At 39.6% G+C, this 18,972-nt stretch overlaps 1 protein-coding gene across 1 annotated transcript in view; it reads right to left on the reverse strand.

Moving 5' to 3' along the window:
* Positions 1-18,972, reverse strand: part of RASGRF2 (Ras protein-specific guanine nucleotide-releasing factor 2) — a gene marked incomplete at its 5' end in the record, with an annotated part of 128,110 nt that overhangs the window by 22,686 nt on the left and 86,452 nt on the right. The window contains one exon of the mRNA XM_010008411.1: positions 2,715-2,821. Within this exon, the coding sequence (XP_010006713.1) occupies positions 2,715-2,821 (107 nt within the window). The remainder of the gene's footprint in view (positions 1-2,714; positions 2,822-18,972) is intronic.

Here is an 18,972-nt window from a genome sequence, read left to right on the forward strand (position 1 = left end):
TAGCACCACGTGTCATCTGGGCATTAGGACACAAGACATCTGGAATAATTTAGGCAGACAAATACCTCGTAGGGAATTGACTGTCACTGGTGGATCAGAGAGCACCAGAACAGTTAGTTCTGCTGCGAGTTACTCACATGCTGCAACACTAAGCATGTCTGTAGTACCATCAAAAGAGAACTAAAGAAAGTCCCACAGTTCACCCATCTAGTGTCTTTTCTTCTCATTGCATCTATTCATAAGGAAATTGCAATTTGGCTCCAAAAACGTGTGCAGTATGTGACCTTTTACAGTGGCACAGGCCAGCAATGAGCATAAGGGTATCAGACACATCATAAGGAGAACAGTCTACCAGACAGTGAAAGAAGAATTTTGAAGAAGCTTCTCCCACAGGGGACAGAAATTGCTTTTTGGGTGCTGGGAGTTTTTGCAGCAGAAGGAAATAAAAAGCCAAGAGGAGAGAAAACAGTATCAGGAAAGCATAATGAATTGGACATTTAACTGGATGTTTATCTTTGAGAATATCTGCTTATTTAGTTTATTTATTAATTTTTTTCAAGAGAATAAAACCTGCCCTTGGCTGCTGCTGAAGGTGAAGGATGTCTCAAATGCACTAAGTGGCCAGAGAATGATGTAAATACCTTAAAACACAATAAAATTTCTGGCAGATCTGTTGAACTCATAGAATTTTAATGCTTACATTGTTTTGTCATTTTGGAAATCTAATAAGCATTTCTTCACCAGACACTGGTGGCTAAGGGTTCTCTGGCTTGCAGTTTGTGTTGTTATTGTAAAATGAGGCTCTGAGCTACTGCCCTCCCAGGAGTATTTTTCTTTCCTGCCAACATTTCTTACTATTTGGCCAGACAGTAATTCTTCACTTGCCTTCCTTAAAGCAGTCCTGTCCCACATTCTTTTGGCAGATACTAGTGAGACATTTCTGGGTTGCTGAGGTTGCCTGTCCTTTTTCTCTCCCTAGTCTCACAAGTAAACAACAAAAAAGCTGATTATATGCCCTGCTGCTTTAGCTTTCATTAATTTCTATGCCAAACCCCTGTATTTTAAAATATTTTCTATATTGGAATACTGGATTAAGAGAGCTAGAAAATTAAAATCTGCAACCACCACCACAGAAAAAAATAAAAGGCAGTGAGAGACTAGGGAGTACTGTTAATAGCTTCCACTTTGAAAATGCACAGCATTGAATTTTTACTCATTACCTTTGTCCTCTTAATATTCTCAAATGAATACTAATTGTAAATATGATACAAAAGTATGTGGAAAAGTATTCAGGACAATATTGTATTTCTGCATATCATGGGTGCTTTTGAAATGGAAACAGAGAACAGGCATTTCTAAGGAGAGAAATTATATTTTTGGTAAACTGCTGCAATGACAGAGCTTGTACTCTTCACAGTTTCTTTGTGCTTATGACAATCATCAGTCAATTTAGTCAGGGGCAGCTCTGAAACTTAAACTTCAGTCTAACTATTTGCAGACAGTTCCATTAATGTAGACAAAAGTCTGATGACTCCTAGCACTGTAACAGTAACATTAATTAACCATCTTTTAATTAGTATTGAGGGTCATCCCAACTCATAGTAGTTACTTAGTATGAACTGTGGCAGGGACACCCTTAGTACAGCACAGTACCATGGCACAGAACAGCAATCACAGGTTTCCTCTGTTCAAGATTTTGCCATGAAATTTTCACTTGACAAGTAGTCAAAGAGAACTCAGCATACATAGGTTGTTTCCAGTATCTCCAAATGTTTAATCATTCCCATGATACCAAGAGAGATTTTATTAATCTCTTCTGGGCTGTTCAGCTCTTCAAACAGAACAAATTTTCCTGCTTAATGCATTTCTTACTGCCTTCATTCTCTAGCAAACTCAACCTCTATGAAAATCAAACCCATTATATGGAAAAAAAGGGAATTGAGTTTGACCAACGACAGTTTGACAATGGAGTCTGTAACTGCCCTAAGTACCACACACCCAAGGCATACAAAAATCCTTCAATTGCTTCCAAAGTGCTCTCACTCTTACATTCTTTCCCTTCCTCTTTTATTTGTCTCCATCACTCTTTCTCTCCTTCCCTTCTTTGTTTCTTTCAGGAATTTTCCTGGTAGTCTTCTACCTGCATGCCAGAATCTTCCAACATTTGCCTCACCTGGCAGCATAAAGGACATGCCTATCTATGAAACCCTACAAGCTGCTCAGACTCCTTTTTTCCCTCTTTCTGCCAACACAGTTTTATCAATATGCATCAGACCTACAGTCCTATGATGGTTGTAGAGACACCAACACAGAGGACTGGTGCGTCGCAGACATCACAACAAACAAACAAGTATCTGTATGCAACCACAAGTATTTTAACCTGTCTGGTCAAAGAAACTGAACCAAGCTTACAATTTGAAAGAGTAATCTGACCTGCATATATAATTTATATTTCAACACACCTTGCAACAGTAAAGCACTCACACAATGGTACCAGCAATAATGTTGTAGTGGTATTTCCAGGAGAGCTTTGCAAGTTGAGACGAAGGATCCTTCACTTGCTTAACAGTGAGTTTTTACAGGCTAAACTTCCGTATTACCTTCACAGCACTGACTTTCCAGGCTGTTTGACCCCTGAACTGCCTGAACACATTTTGTAGCGAGAACGTGGACATACTGCAGAGAGGAGAGAAGAGTGGAAAACAGGAGGATACCTGGGAATGCTTGGAGACCCAGTGGCGCAAGACGTTCAGGACGCGGTTGGTGGCCGCTCTGCGTATGATGAACTCCTTGTCACACATGCGCTCGGAGCTGTTGAATCCTGGGTGGGGAAAACACACACGGGAGTTAAGGGAGGCAGCAACAATTTAACTATGGTCTGAATCACTGTGGTAAACTGAAAAGTTCATAGAACACCTATGTGTAATAGAAGGAAACACGTTTTCGAGGATGACCATTTAAATTGCTGAAATGCTGCAAGATCTGTAAAATACAGCCCTGCTCATCCTACCTAATGCAGACACCTTCTTGTGTCAGCATTCAGGTTTAGAAAGATTAATAATTGCATGCATCATTAACATCAAGGTCTCCCTTGGTGTGTGGAAGAAACTGACAGTAAAATCCAGGACCAGACCAAAAATGTATAGGGCCTGTAAACTAGAAGATTGCAGGAGAAAAGTGAGCAGTTTCACTTAGAAAAGGGAAAGTGGTAAACTTCAGAAACAGCAAAGAAATAGGGGAGGACAGTAGTTTGAGCACACAGGAGAAGAACAGAATGTGAGAAATGTTCCTTCATAAGAGCAATACTGTACAGGCTCTGCTAGTGAACATACACTCTTCAAATAGACTCTGATTTTTTACCACTGGGGTGACAAGAAAGTGGACATAGAGAAAACACATTTAAAATCACAGATGTCTAAAAAGAAAGATGGGTCAACTGCAGCATTTCCCCACATATCTTGTAAAGTTTTGTTTTAGTGAGCAATATTTACTTATAAATAAATAGTTTTATAAACTGTTTCTTTCTGCATTCACCCTGCTGCTTCTTCATGTTCTTATTCTGTTGTTGTATCATAATCTGTAGAATAAAATGATTATTATGTTATTTTAGAATAAGAATATTATGCCAATAACCCACTTAATTTAAAAAAACAAACAACCAACAAACAAACAAAACAAAAAAGAACAAAAAAACCCACAACAACAAAACACAAAACCAGACAAAAGAAACCCCAAACAACAAAACAACTCTGAAGATACACTCAAGAAGTTTATATTGTTCTGGTTTTGTTAGACTTGATCTTACACTGTGCTGTTTTCCATTTCACTTAGTGCAGAGTTCAGGGAAACAACTGGAAACATCCTTTCACATGACCAGTACTTCACTATTTTTGCAGCATAAAAGTTGTTCTAAAGCCCATGTGTTCTGACATGTAGCAAAGGCAAAATAAACTTCTATTTATTCTGTGAGAAATCCATTAGAGATATTTTTTAGAGGCAAGTAATATTTTTGCTTTATTTTTATTAGAGACAAAGAAAAAAATCCAAATGGCTGCTCTGTATTTTTTGAAAGATGAGCAGGAAAAGAAAAGTTTTCTTCCCATCTTACATCTTTTACTGCAGGCTGGACCCCAAGTCCCACGTGTATTCTCTATGCTTACATTTCATGGAAGTTTTTTAAACTCTGGCATGTGACACAGTAATTGACATCTAAGAGGGAAGCTTCATATTAAAACATCTTCGGAGTTTCATTGCCCATAAACAGCAAAGTAAACAAAATCTCTGTGGCTTTACTCACCAAAAAGGTAACCTAGGCAACATTTTGTGTGTTAATTTCCTATGTCTTTCACAGTTAACCTCATGCAGAAGCAATTAGGCATACACATTATAAACTGTTCAATTAGCCACTTAATTGCAGCAATGAAAGTCACAATGAAAATTATATACTAAAGCAGTGGAGTCTTTATCAAAGCAACATTAAGGAAAAGAAGCTTCAGAAACCTGGAAGGAAAACAGAAAGAAGCCTACAGAGACAGTTCTCAGTTAGCTGCAAAATGAATAAAAAGAGCAAGAAAGGAAAAGAGAAAACCTCCAGAGATCACTTCAGCAAACTTGTATGGTCCTCAGAATTTAATCAATTTTTTAAGCAGTAATTAGCTTGCTGCAGAGAATAAGCAACATGTTCATACAGATCCATATTGTCAATACTTTATGTCTTCAACCTATAAATGGTGATCTCCAGTGTTGTAAGAAAATAATTTAGCTGAAAATACATGCATAAAATTTAACTCCAGATGGGTCAATCATTGTACACGTTCAGGTACACGACTTCAAACAAGTAACCAAATTAGAAAAATACTTCCCCCCCACCCCTCCCCAAAAATAAAACTGGAAATCTATTAACTCCATTCTGACCTTGTTTTTTAACTACCAAACAACTTGGGAAGCCAGGATGTGTTTCTTATTTCCTCACACAACATTTAAAATTTAAAATGTATTACTCCTTACAGAAATAAAAAAGAAGGCATAAGTCCTCAAGCAAGACTCACTGTTCAAAACTTAAATCTGCAGATTGATTTTGAAGAAGATCATGTTTATGGCATTTTCTCAAGGAGCTGGAGTGGAGCAGAATGCACACTATTCTCTGCCTACTGCCTTAGCATCCTTCCATTTGGATGTCTGGCTTTACCTCAAGATTTCTGTCAAGACATTTTGCATAGCAGCAGACCTCAGGTAGGCTCCTTATTCAGCAGCTTTGACAACAGCAAGGCCTTAAGCCAGAGCCAGGTCTGCTGGAGAACAATCCATGGAGCCCTTGGACCTCCCTGAAGCAACAGAGGCTGGACAAGGACAAAGCTACTTAGGACTTGCTGTGTTTAGGAAAATCTACCACCCTATTTCCAAACATATGCCTCTGCGTAGACATGCAAGGAACATGGAGCAGTTCAGGACAAAGGGTTTGATCCTACTCCCACATTAACACAAGGTGACAACGGTCTGAGCAACGCCAGGGACTTGCACCACAACAGAATAAGATGAAGAACTGCCCCTCATGCAGACGGGTGTGCACATCACCACTGAGTGGCACAGACTGCTCTGAAGAAGCAGAGCATGGGATCTCCTCTGGGCCCATGGCCAGAAGATGCTGCAGAGGGAGAACCTGTGGAATGAGCACACTGCTGCCATTTTCGTCCCAAACTGACTTGGAACTGAAGAAGGAACCAGGAGTGGCAGCATGTTGTAGAGATGGTTTCCATCCTCATCATTAAAATGCCCATCAGGCACAGATTAATTAGATTGGACTCAAAATTAGAAGTTATTTAATAGCTGCTAGTGTTCACTAGATAAACTTAAGTGGATTTTTATACGGGAATTTTTCAGTAAAATTGTAGCAAATAGCCACTAATTTTTATCTGTTCACCTATATATGTATCTATCAGAAGATAACATAAGTGTACACTTACATACCAGCAAATCTATTCAAAACTAATGTGACAGGTCCCTTTCAGTCAGTATAGTAATAGCAAAAAACCCTCACCAAAGTGTTGGATTGTACCATTCCCAATATTAAGAAAATATGTCCTATTATTAAACTGAAGTTATTAAATATTGACAGTGAAAGCAAAATAAATCTCAGTAGTTCTTACAGCCACTGAATAGATCTCTTCATTAACCAAAATATGAAAACATGCAAGAAAAAAGGGTCTCAAGAACATGCAAATTGCACAGAAGAGTGATATTAATTTCAGGATCTTACAAAACTAACTTTGAAAGCCTCATGGAGTTTGGAATAGAAACTGCAAAGGGGAGATAACTAGACTAAGACCTGATGAAGCCACTACAGAAACTATCTAAGCAGGCACTAGTGAACTTTGATGGTCCCATCAATTTTTTCCTGCACTTTTCACATGCAAATTCCTTCTAATACATCAGTTTTACTGTTCCTCCTTACTTCCCCCTCTCTCTTTCTTCCCACCAAGTTGTCTCCTAATAAAACTCCAAACAAAACCCTGAGCTACCATGAAAACTGCAACTAGTCCACCTGCACAGCCTACTTGTTTATGCACACTTCAAAGAGCCCTGTACACAACCTCACCTGGTTATCCATGTTTGTGTTCCTGCATATGGATAAACGCTGTGTCTGCTGCTGTCTATGCTGAAAAAGGGAAACCAAATCCTCCAGTCCTGTGTACTTCTGCAAGAGGTGACAGTGATGCTAGCAAGGAACACCAAGCTGCCTTGCTACTGCAAAAACACAGCAGCCAGCCAGGACCTTGCTGGGCCACACATGACCTGCTCTGCCCATCCATATGTAACTGTGACACTGGACCTACACGGAGACTATGCAAAGTGTGCATAAGTCTATTAAATTTTGTCATTGTTTAACTCTGGTAGGCAGCTAAAAGAAAGGTTCTGGCCCACAGACTAGACTTGGGAACCAGGGCTTCATGTCAGATGTTGATGTGCAAGGAACAAGGGTTTCATCATCTACAAGTTTCCAGTTAACCTTTTAGCATTGCTGCATCCACTCTATTATTCCCTGTGTACTTTTACTACCTGTCTAGGCCTAGAAACAGTTCTTAATTCTGATTATATAGTCCCTAGAATAGTATAATTCCTCTTCATTACTTGAGGCCTCTTAGCCACGTAGGCTATAAATCTAGGTGGGCTGAAAGGTAACTGTACCTGATCAGATGAGATTTTGTCAGTCTTAGTATTCAGAAGCAACTGAATCTTTAAAAAGTCCAGTTTTGAAGCAGTCTTTCCCATAGTGTGTTATCCTTGGTATTGAGCAGTTTGGGGGTGGGTTGGTGATCCAGGCTGTCTGAGGAGGTGGTTAAGCCACCATCCCTGGTGTCATGTAAAAAGACAGATGTGGTGCCAGGGAACAGGGTTTAGTGGTAGATGTGGCAGAATTAGGGTAGTGGTTGGACTCGATGATCTTCCAAGGTCTTTTCCAACCAGAGTGACACTGTGATACTGTGGTTTCTTCTAAGCTCATCTTCACTGGCCTTCCAAGAGAGGAAAGAGATGAAGAGTCCTATCTAGCAGGATGCCAACCTTTGCAATATTTTAATTAGGATTCTGGATAGAACTGCCCACACCCAGACTCCATGGTGAAATAACCTGAAACACTCCATGGTGAATATCCATTCCCCTTCTGAAGGAAACAAACTTTCTACATTAGAACTACCATCAGTATCTATAGTGATTAATCATCCTGGTGAGCAGCTGCTTCAGTGAATGCTACCTTCAAGTAATGTTTTTCCCTGATATCTGTTGAAATTAATATAAACTGCTCCCACAAATAGTTTCTTCACATAACAGTGATGCAGAACTTCTACCACAGGCTGTCAAACACAATGTTAACAGCATTGCTAGTTTCAGTTAATTACTTCTTTCAATAGAATTTAATCTCTCTGTTCATGTACTTTTCTTCAGATTATGTTATGAAAAATCCAGTTTCACCTTCAGATGTTTTTCCTATGTGCACTGTAGTCAAAACTAGCATTTTTATAGCTTCCATTATTCCAAGAGATTAAAAAAAAACAAAGATGCAGAATATAATTCTCAACACTTCCAGACAAAAACAGATACATAGATACATAGATAGCTTTTCCTGTTTAAAAAACACCTCACCCAAGAACATTTGTATTATGTTCAGTTCTGCACTGTATATGTTAAAGAAGCAAAATTATGCACATTTGCATTTCTATTTCATTTAAGGTGTCAAAACTTCTCAGTCTAGTTACAGCAATGCTATTCTCTGCATTTTATTTTTCTACATGAATACAGCAGCACACCATTACTGACCACAGTAATTAATTTGTCAGAAGTTTTGTTTATATATCTATATTTAATAGTGTACCTACACAAAAAATCATTTCTGTTCACAAGAGTAAGAGTAAAGTTGTTTGTAGTTAAGAAGAGCAACTTCAACAAGTTTGTGGTGTCTTTCTTAGCAAAAACCTTCACTTCAGAAAAAAGATTTGATGTGTCAGTTTATGTGTCAGTGAAGCTGTGTTAGCACCTAACATGGGAGGACACTGCACTCCAGCCTTTGAGGAGGTCACAGCAAACCCCAGAGAGTCCCAGAGAGGTGGAAGGAGAACATTCATCACTCATGAGGCAGTTGACAAATAATAAAAAATAAGTGTCAAATGCAGTTCTCAGTCTTGTGGGGTTTTTTCTTTCTTCTGATAAATATGCTCGTAAGTTATCTGTCAGTTTCATGATTCAGCCTGGCTCAAATCCTGAAAGCTTAGGCTTAGCAAACATCCAGGTTACTTTCTGACCTGGATAAAGAATGGAACACAAACCCCAGACTTGCAGCAAAGCAGTTTTCATCCAGATTAAAAAAAAAACCCAGACAAACAACACCTTCAATATATGCAGCACAAGAAAAGCCTTCCCAATAAATATGCAGCACAAAAAAAATAATTACAAAAAATTTTCCTTGACATAGCCTAAAAAAGTTTGGATGACTGCTTAAAGATATCCAACTTTATTGGTCATACATTCTCAAGCAAGTAATTGGGTTTCATGTATTTTCACAGAAATGTGTCAGAGAGCCAGCAGCCTGATATTGGTAAGAAATGTAAACTGCCAAAGATTCTGCTTTCCTTTTCATTTCTTTAATTATGATATCAGGTTGCCAGCTGAAGGGTGGAAGAGCTTGCAAAGAAGGTGATATTAGATTATATTAAAAGAAGCCTGAAAAGAAGATGGTATTAGATTATATTAAAAGAAGCATGAAGATTATGAACTCCCACTCACTGCAAATTTGATCAAGAATACAGCTCTTCCTTTTCTTTTTTAGTAGTTATCAAATGTGCACATTCAGATTTATAATGGAACGGGTCACTCGAGCAGCCTGAGGCTTGAAAGTAGGAGCCATCAAGTCTAGCAATGATCTTCTGGCTACAAGGGAGTGGCATAAGTAATTGTCCACTATGCCAGGGTTTGAGTTTGTCTCATGGAGAGTTACGAACTCATACAAAATCAGAAGATACTACTTTTAAAAAGCACAAGAAATCAAGTGCCCAGTGCATTTCCGGCTTTTAATTTCACTTTCACTGGTCCTTGGTACATATGAAATAATTTTGTTCTAAGAAACATGCCTCTTAAAATCCCTGTTGTAACCACTCACGTCAGAAATAATTCCAAGTATGTATTTTATTCTTCTGCCTAAAGCCTCTGCCACAAATACAATCTAACTATCAAATCAAGTCAAGGGATTATAGTCTTAGTAAGGTAAATCCCGTGGAATCACATGCACCAGCTGATGTACAATAGTGTAACACAGACAGAGCTACAGTCAGTGTGTTTAACTTCTGCAAAACATTTAAGGGACAGGTTGGTAACCTATTTTTAAATTACTTGTTCTAGAAAGGCTTTTTCTAATCAGAGAAATTTAAAGAACACAACCCTGAGATAAAGCCGTTATGTCATGATAAGGCTGTGAACTTGAACTAAATCCAGGAGACCAAAAATTCATCAGTTCAGCAAAATAATTCTAGTTTAATAGACAAGAAAAAAGTTAAGTCTCTAAAGAATATGCTTAAGATCAAGATACCATTCTAACTCCTAATAATAACATTAAAGTTGCTTTGAGAATTACAGTAATCTATGAGATTATATGGTTAAAACATGAGTACCACAAAGAATGAAAATGTTCCTTTAAACTCAAAGAACTGTTCAAATTTGAAAACTGATTCCTTTAAAAATCCTTAAAAAGGGGGTTACTGACAGAGATATAACCAGCACACACTCTTGGGATTTCTGGTTTGTTTGGTTTTTTAAAATGGAGATAATCTTTCAGGACATCATATATATTAGAGTCCCACTCTTGGAAGAAAATCTTTAAAAACTGCTAAACACTGAAAACGTCATTTCAGTTACAAGCTACACAACTTGTTATGAAAAATCCATAACTCATTTTAGAAGTAAAAATTACCAAAGAGTTTGCTGCCTTTGTTTTTAAAGTAAAATTCGGAAGCAATACAAGATTGCATTTTTATTTTTTGCATATTCTGATTAATACATGGGGTCAGAGGAAGTAGCATTGTTCACTTTTCTAAGAGAGGGAGAAACAACGTAAGTGTGGATTAGCATTTATGTGTGTTGAAACAACACAGAGAACAAGTATTTGGAGCTTCAGACTGCTGCACTTTGTAGGATAGCTCCATTACCATTGGACAACATCCTGTTCCTTTCTTCTTTCAGCAATAGTAAAGACAGCCAACAAGCACTTTGTGTCAACACCAAAACCTCATGCTAAATTTTGGTGTACCTGCAGACATGTTCAAATTAATATTGTTTGCATGCAGAAAGTGTATTGTGTCCATGCCTGTGTAAACTCCCTAGTCCAATTATTCTAGTGAAGTGTTAGGTGAAACCATCCTAATCTTGAGCCTTTATTTACAGGTAGATCGCCAAAAAACAACAGATCCTTAATTTCAAAGGCTGTTGCTGACAACTATGTTTACAGATTGAAGAATGTAATGACAAATGGGACAGCATAATCTTTTCCCATGACTGATTCATAGGAAAGAATGGCAACACTGCAGTTGGTATTTCTTTGAATTTGTATGTCACCAAGTGTGTTTGCCTGTGTTCCTGCTGTGTCTTTTAGTCTTTAGGGAACACAAAAGCAATTTTAACCTGCTGATCTATTTCTCCAATTCAAATGATCTCTAGCTCTTGATTGCTTTAATTACACATGCTATACACTCAACCTGTTCTATCAGCAATATGAAATGGGGAAACATAACCCTCATTTTCAAGAAAGGAAAAAAGAAGACCCAGAGAACTACAGGCCAGTCAGTCTCACCTCTGTGCCCAGCAAGATCTTGGAGCAGATCCTCTGAAGGCTCTGCTAAGGCATGAGAACAACAAAGGGGTGAACGGTGACAGTCAACACAGCTCCACTAATGGTAAGTCCTGTCTGAATAATCTGGTGGCCTTTTATGCTGGGGTCACAGCCTTGGAGTACAAAGGCAGAGTGACTGATGTCATCTACCTGGATTTGTGCAAGGCCTTTGTCACTGTCCTGCATGACATCCTGGTCTCAAAACTGGAACAATATGGATTTGATGGATGGACCACTCGCTGGGTAAGGAACTGGCTGACTGGTGGCACCCAAAGACTTGTGGTGTTCCTCAAGGGTTGGTACTTGGAACAGTGTTATTTAACATCTTTATTGGTGACATGGAGAGTGGAATTGAGTGCACCCTCAGCAAGTTTGCCACCAAACTGTGTGGAGAAGTCAATACGCTTGAGGGAAGGGATGCCATCCAGAGGAACCCTGACAGGCTCAAGAAGTGGGCTCATACAAACTGCATGAAGTTCAACAAGGCCAAATGCAAGGTCCTGCACCTGGGTTGAGGCAATCCCATGCACGAATAGAGGTCAGGAGGAGTAAGGGCCGACGACAGCCCAGAGGAGAAGGACTTGGGGGTAGTGGTGGACCAGAAGTTTAACATGAGTCTCAATGTGCACTTGCAGACCCGAGATACAGCTGTATCCTGGGCTGCATCAAAAGAAGCATGGACAGCAGGTCAAGGGAGGTGCTTCTCCCCCTCTACTCTGCTCTGGTGAGACCCCACCTGGAATACTGTGTCAATTCTGGAGTCTCCAACAATAGAAGGACATAGAACTCCTCGAACATGTCCAAAGGAGAGCCACGAAGATGATCAGAGGGCTGGAGCACCTCCCCTATGAAAACAGGTTGAGGAAGTTGGGGTTGTTCAGCCTGGAGAAGAGGAGGCTCTGTGGTGACCTTATAGCAGCTTTCCAACATCTGAAGGGAGCCTACAAGAAAGCTGGGGTACAGCTTTTTACATGGGTGTGGCGTCAGAGGACAAGGGCAATGGTCTGAAGCTTGAAGAGGGAAGATTCAGGTTGGAGATTACGAAAAAGTTCTTTCCTGTGAGGGTGGTAAGACATTGGAACAGGTTGCCAAGAGAGATTGTGGCTGCCCCATCCCTGAGTTAGGCTGGATGGGGCCCTGAGCAACCTGATCTAGCAGGAGATGTCCCTGCCCATGCAGGGGGGTTGGAACTAGATGATCTTTAAGGTCCCTTCCAACCCAAACCATCCTATCATTCTATGATCGTATGAAGAGTATAGCAGATCTTTTTTACATAATGCTCTCAGTCTTTTCAAGAACTATTAAATGTAAACTTTCAGACCTTTAAAATGCTCACTGCGCCCCATCACAGCAGAGTTAAAATAAAGTCTGTGACAATGCACAGCTAGAAACAAAAAACTGCAAAAAATTACTTGGGAATTTTTTCCTTCACTTAGTCTGAGTTTTTTTAGGTAAACTGAAGAAAATAGCTTGCAAATTTATTCAATTTTTTTGAATGACAATAGGAATAAAGGTTAAATGGAAAGGAAGAAATTATTTAAAAGATCCAAATTTATTATTTTTCAGACCATCTGTGAATGGAGAGTTGACCGTCATGCAAAACAAAAATTGGCAGAATAGATAAGAGTCAACAAAAAAAATCTCTGAACAAAATGTCCATCTCAGAAACCATTCATGATTGTGTCACAAATAAAGCAACTCGATAGTAGCATGAACAAATATTAATTAGGCAAGCAGTACTTAGGCTCAGGGGAAGGGGGAACCTAAATCAACCAACCAAAAAAACCCCCAAAAAACAAGAAAGAAAAAAACAACAAGAACAAATGAACACAAAAAAATCTTCACCAAAATTTCTCTCCCCACCCCATGCACACACCATGGGGTGCACCAAACCTGAGGAAAATAACAGGGGATCTAAACAAACCTGCCCTCATGATGAACTCTCACCTTTTGGTCAAAACTCCCCACTTGCAACATAAGCATAATGAGGCTGGTTACCTGCATGGAGAAGTCCCAGCTTCATTCCAGCTTCCTTCCTCCTCAGCTGAGGAGAGCTGAGGGAAATACAACTCAAGAGCTTTCCACAGAACCACCAGAAAACACTTACTCAATACATCCCATCAATTGCAGTAGGATTGTGGTGACCCATTCTGGGGGGACAGGAATAGGAACTGCACTAGGGTCCTTTCTTAGGTGAAGAAGGAATTTTTCCTGCAGTGCCAGTTTGCTTGCACGTGTCTACAAAACAGGGAGTTTTCCCCACAGCTGCTCAAGACTTGGTGCAATAGGCCTGGCAAGACAGACCACAGTGTCTAACTCAGGAAATGTCCAGTGAAAATACTTTTCTCCTGAGTAAACAGCTTCCCTAATAAACTAGAATATGAAATTAATTTAAAAGAGAGAAACACCTAAAAAAAGAGGATCCTGGATTTCTGCTAACATGAAAAAAAAATAATAATAATTTTCCCTTAGCTCTTAATTCCCAAGACAGAGGACCACTGGACAGAAAACTAATCTTCATCTTCAAGTCATTGTTTTAATTCGAAGTTATTGCTCTAAGAAAAATGCAAGGGGAGATTCAACTCTATTTGAACAAGAATGTTTAGCCAGTTACTGAAAACTGCTAAGCAACAATTTTGTTAAGTTCAAAGGACTCCTAATTCTGGAGCAAAAATAGAAGTCTACTCAAAAGCACTACATTAGGTGAATATTCAGAGGAAAGGAATAACATTCAGGGTTGTTGAATCAGATGACAGATTCCAAACAAATTAGCTTTTAATCTCTATTTTCATTTTTCTACTGATTTCCCAGTAAAATATCCTCTGGCAGGAGAAAACACACACAAATGCCTCGAAAAAGCAGCCTGGTAAACGAAGTGTTAAAACTGCAGCCTGGAACAGAAAGCCAGTTTCCCCCTCTGCTGTCATCAGGCCCCAGGGACCCCATCCACCAGCCCCCCAGCCAGCCTGGTGGGGTGGTCACAACATCCGCACTGGCCACCTCTACTGTGGTAACAACCTCTGGGCATCTCCTGACAACCCTCCAGCCACCAGGAAAGAAAGCTGGTGGGTCTCTGCCAGCGGTTACTAGTCACACCACCTTTTCTGATGGAGAACAGTGCCAGCTTTAGAGTAAGCCAATGAGTACTTCCCACCTGGAGTTTTTTTAATCGACATGGGGAACTTCAAGGACGTCCAGTGTTCAAGTCTCACGCCTTATCAAACCTCCCTCAATCTGCACAAAGCAGTCTGGAAATCTCATTAAAACATGTTCCCAAGAAGGAACTAGTACTCAGTTTCCCAGTTCCTGACTAGAGCCATTAGTCAAAAGCAACTTGACAAGTAGAAAACCTTGCTTGTCCTGCCTAAAGGATCAGGGGAGGTTAACAAATCCTACGCCGACTCTTCTCTCCTGGAACTAAGCACCTTAGATCCCTGATAAAAAGGGGGAACTGGGGAGGGTCACAACCCAAGCAGGACTGATAGGCATGCCTGGAATTATTTCCTTGATTTGATGATGTCTCCTGTCTCTGAAAGGATGCTAGATGCCTACAAATTCAATCTTCAAGTTCCCTGTGGAAGGAGAACTGAAGCACTACAGTCAAAATTAAAGTCTACTTCCAACTGCTTAGAAACAGTCTCTGTGACACTTGCAACCCAGCTGTGCCAATTTACACCTGTGAAGTGCAGTCCCACTGGGATAAGCTGCAGATTCAAAAGGATTAAATTCTTTACATCTTGATTATTGATTGGGAAAACACAATCACATGGGGTTTTTTTTTGTTTGTTTGTTTCAGGTCTGTATTCATAAGGAAAAAGTTCTACAAAGCTTTTTCAGTACAGGGAATGAGATGTTATAACCCAGAAAATCACTGGAGAGCAAAACAACGCTTATGGCATCATATTGAATACCAACTAGAAAAAAACAAAACATTTTCTGGTTTTGCTTTTGACATGGATACTTATGTCCAAAGCCAGAGAGAAACACGTATCTTTCCAAATATTAGCTTGTAACCACTTGTGTAATTTGAAGCGCTTAAAACAGCAGAACACAGAAGTGCATTACTCAGGTCTCCATACAAGTAGAATCCATCTCAACATCCCAACAATCATGATAACAAGGAAATCTCTCTGTGCCTGCCCTCTCAGTTATAATTTCCCTTAGTAACCTTGTTTAATTTAAATCTTTACCAATTTCCATACTAACTCGGATGTCTATTCCAGAATTTTTGCCTCAGAAAACATAATGGTGTAATGCCACATTATTATTCCTCTGTTCAGAATTAGAGAAACACTCCCTGAACAGCAGAGCTGATATCCTTGCACAGGGAGCTATATACTTGCATAAATCTGTGTGCAAGATGGTGAGAAAATACTGCATCTGAATGAAGCATAATGTATGTTTCTACATGCTTTTCCATTTCAGGGATCAACAGGATCCCACTGGGAGTGTATGCCTTCACTACCTTGCATGATATATCTCCAAGTCACATTATTCAGCTTAAGTGCTGAATGTGCTGCCTGGCAGCAGCATGTACAGCTCCAGTGCCTCCTCTTGCCACAATCAAACATGTAACCACAGACACACGGACACACAAATGTGATCACAGGAACCCACTGCCCTTGTATCGTTTGGCACAAGTCATGTCATTCCCTTACTCCAAGCAGTGCTCATGCCAGGAGAAACAAAACAAAAATAAGGTAGCACTGGGAGCTGGCCAGTGGTTTGAATGGCTGCAGAATAGCATGACTGGCCACAACCTAAAATGAGCAAGCAGCTCTTGCTAAAAACTTTTAAACTTTCTCATGCTAATTTTGGCCTTTTAAAATAAGTCTTAATCAATCTGCACTTGATTTATCAGAATGGAAATGCCTACACATGACCTGCTGGGTAAACTCCATCCCTGTGAATCATCTGTAACTACTTTCAGATAGTTTTTATCCATCTAATACTGTGAGCAAGCATGGATAAAGAGTGTCAGGCTGCGAGCTCATAGGACTCATCTGGCACAACTTCAGTGCTTATGCATTCTGGAAACCACAGCTGTAATTTACAGAAGTCTATTTGTATTTGTTATTACTGTTACAGTCAGAGTATGTTACAGCAGACAAACTCCTACAGCACTTCTAAGGAGATGAGAACTTTCTCTGTTCACTTCAGCAGCTCCCAAAGTTGACACTTTCACATCAGTATTTCCACACTGTTTATCCTCAACCTCATTCAAGAGGTTTGGCAGCTTTACATCAGAAGTGGCCAAAGTACAGAAAGGGCCTACAATGTTTTATCCCAGGCAGTGATCATGAATACAAAAATAGCCAAGTCAAAATAAATCAGGCATTTATACTTTAAAAGGATAACACACTTCTCTCCATAAATCTTTTCCATCCCTAATGTTTAACATAAACATAGAAATAATGGACTAATGCATAATGGTTTATCAGTGGAAAGCAGCATATAACTAAGATCTTACACAAAGTATAAGATTAGGGAAGGAACCTGACTCCTCCACAAACAGTGCGGTGGCTGCAGGACCATCCATCCAGAACTGACTGACATTATTAGATCCATTGCCAACAGTGGAAACCACTCAGTTACAGTGCATGTAAACGGCTCCAGCAGCTGACAGACAGTAAGAGCTAAGGAAAAGCAGATACCTGAAAATGGTCTGGTAACAAGGCTGATCAGTTTTGCAAGACTAAATCCAAGGGCAATTTGGATTAAGATTGCTTCTTCAAACCACCAAGTGGATTTGTGATCAGGGGAGGAGCATGTGATACTTTCTCTGCATAAGAAAAGATTTGCAGGTCAATCCAAAGATCTTTTGAATTGTTCTTTGACGGGGTACAAGCTGCAAAATGCAGAAGCTTTAGGAAAAATAGGAGAGTCCTGAACAACACTCAGGTAAATCACTCAAGTCAAAGGTAATTCAGCATCAGAGATATGTGCAGGCAATTAATTAGAAGGAATAGTATAGAAGGCATCTGTTTTTGTGTAGATGTAGAGAAGCTTCAAGCTGTTATTTTAATTGCTCCTTAAATCACTAACAGTGGAGAGAATAAAACCATCTTTCCTCCTTGCTAGCATGGGGCAGATTTTTCTACGTGCAAATCATATTTGTCAGAAATCCTCCCCCAAAAGACTCCTTTCATTCCCTACTTCTTTCTCACTCTCCCCCCTCCCTTTCACATGTGTTTTAAAAAACAAATGCTTGTACTGAAGAAGCCAAGGCCCTCCTGCCAACCACAAGCTTCCATCCCACTCCCATCCTCTCCCATAATATGTCACCTTGTTCTTGTGAAAAATGGTACATTCTCTACAGCGCGGTCGGCAGGCTGTAGGAGGAGGAAGGCAGCTCTGAAGCATGTGGCACACTGGAAATACTGACGTACCCAGCTCAAAACAGGATGACAGAACTGCTGAAATAAAGCAGCTATGTTCATGAGGGAACAACCCGTTTGTTTGGGTTTAAGTATTTGCTTCTTGTCCAACATTTATTTTCCAAGTCGGGAGATCTATTTTTTTTTTTTTGGGTCTCTAGTTTGAGCAGAGGAAGAAAGAAGCTTCTCAAAGCTCTTCCCGCGTATCTGCTAAGAATACAGAAAATACAAAGAGTATACAAGATCAACTTAGATTCCAAATTTAAGTTCTGTCAAAACACCTCCCTTGAAGCCCATGTTCAGTAGAACTGTTTCAAGACAATGATAAACTTAACATGAAATATTTTTCTTCAAGTTGTGTTAGACATCCATAGCACAGAAGAACCTTGTACATTTGCTAAGCTTATGTAAGTACTTTTTACTTTATTCACTATTTACAAAAACAACACATCATTATCTTGATAATTTGGCTTCATCCACACAACTACTCAGGGATTTTAAGTAAAGCTTGAATTTCTTCTAGTCACACAGAGCACTTTCATAGTTTATTTGTATTAACAAGCATGAGGACCTGCACGCAGAGCAGTTTCAGAAAATGAACATCAAAAGATGTTTTACTTTGAAAATCAGTGTATTCTATCTTACTCATCCCAACAGTGCTCCATTCTGTGCACAACAGACATAAACAAAAAAGGACAGAATAAAAAGAATTATACAAAGATAAACCAGGGAAATTTGCAAGTTCTACAAGTCACAGAAGAAAGAAAAACTTTTCTATATAAATTGTTTCTAACTAGTGTGAGGGTTTGTGTAGGTGCAGTATAGATTAAATTGCTGTCACTTAATTCCTGGAACATCTGTAGGATTTTTTAAGCAAAACTACAAATGTTTGGTGAGCATTTTGGCAGGAGGTTCCTCTCCCACATTAGCAGTCTCACTCCTTTTCTTGACGTCGGCTGCATGCCAGACTCTCAGAGGAAAGAAGGAGATAAGTCCTCAAGAGATATGGAGCTCATTGCAGCTGCCTGGAACACCACTTAGAGACTGCCTAACTCTCATTGAAAAGCTGAAGAGATTGGCAGGACATTCATTAGGATGAGACCATTAACTTGAAATTTTTTGTAGGAACTTTTCTGTATTGTAAGGCATAAGTTGCAGCAGAGCTGCTGGATAACCTCTGCTTTTGGAAGCTGTTACTAATTCAATCAGAAATCAAGAACCAAT

The sequence above is a fragment of the Chaetura pelagica genome, unplaced genomic scaffold (genome assembly GCF_000747805.2).
Source record: "Chaetura pelagica isolate M959 unplaced genomic scaffold, ChaPel_1.0 scaffold191, whole genome shotgun sequence".
Lineage (NCBI taxonomy): Eukaryota > Metazoa > Chordata > Aves > Apodiformes > Apodidae > Chaetura > Chaetura pelagica.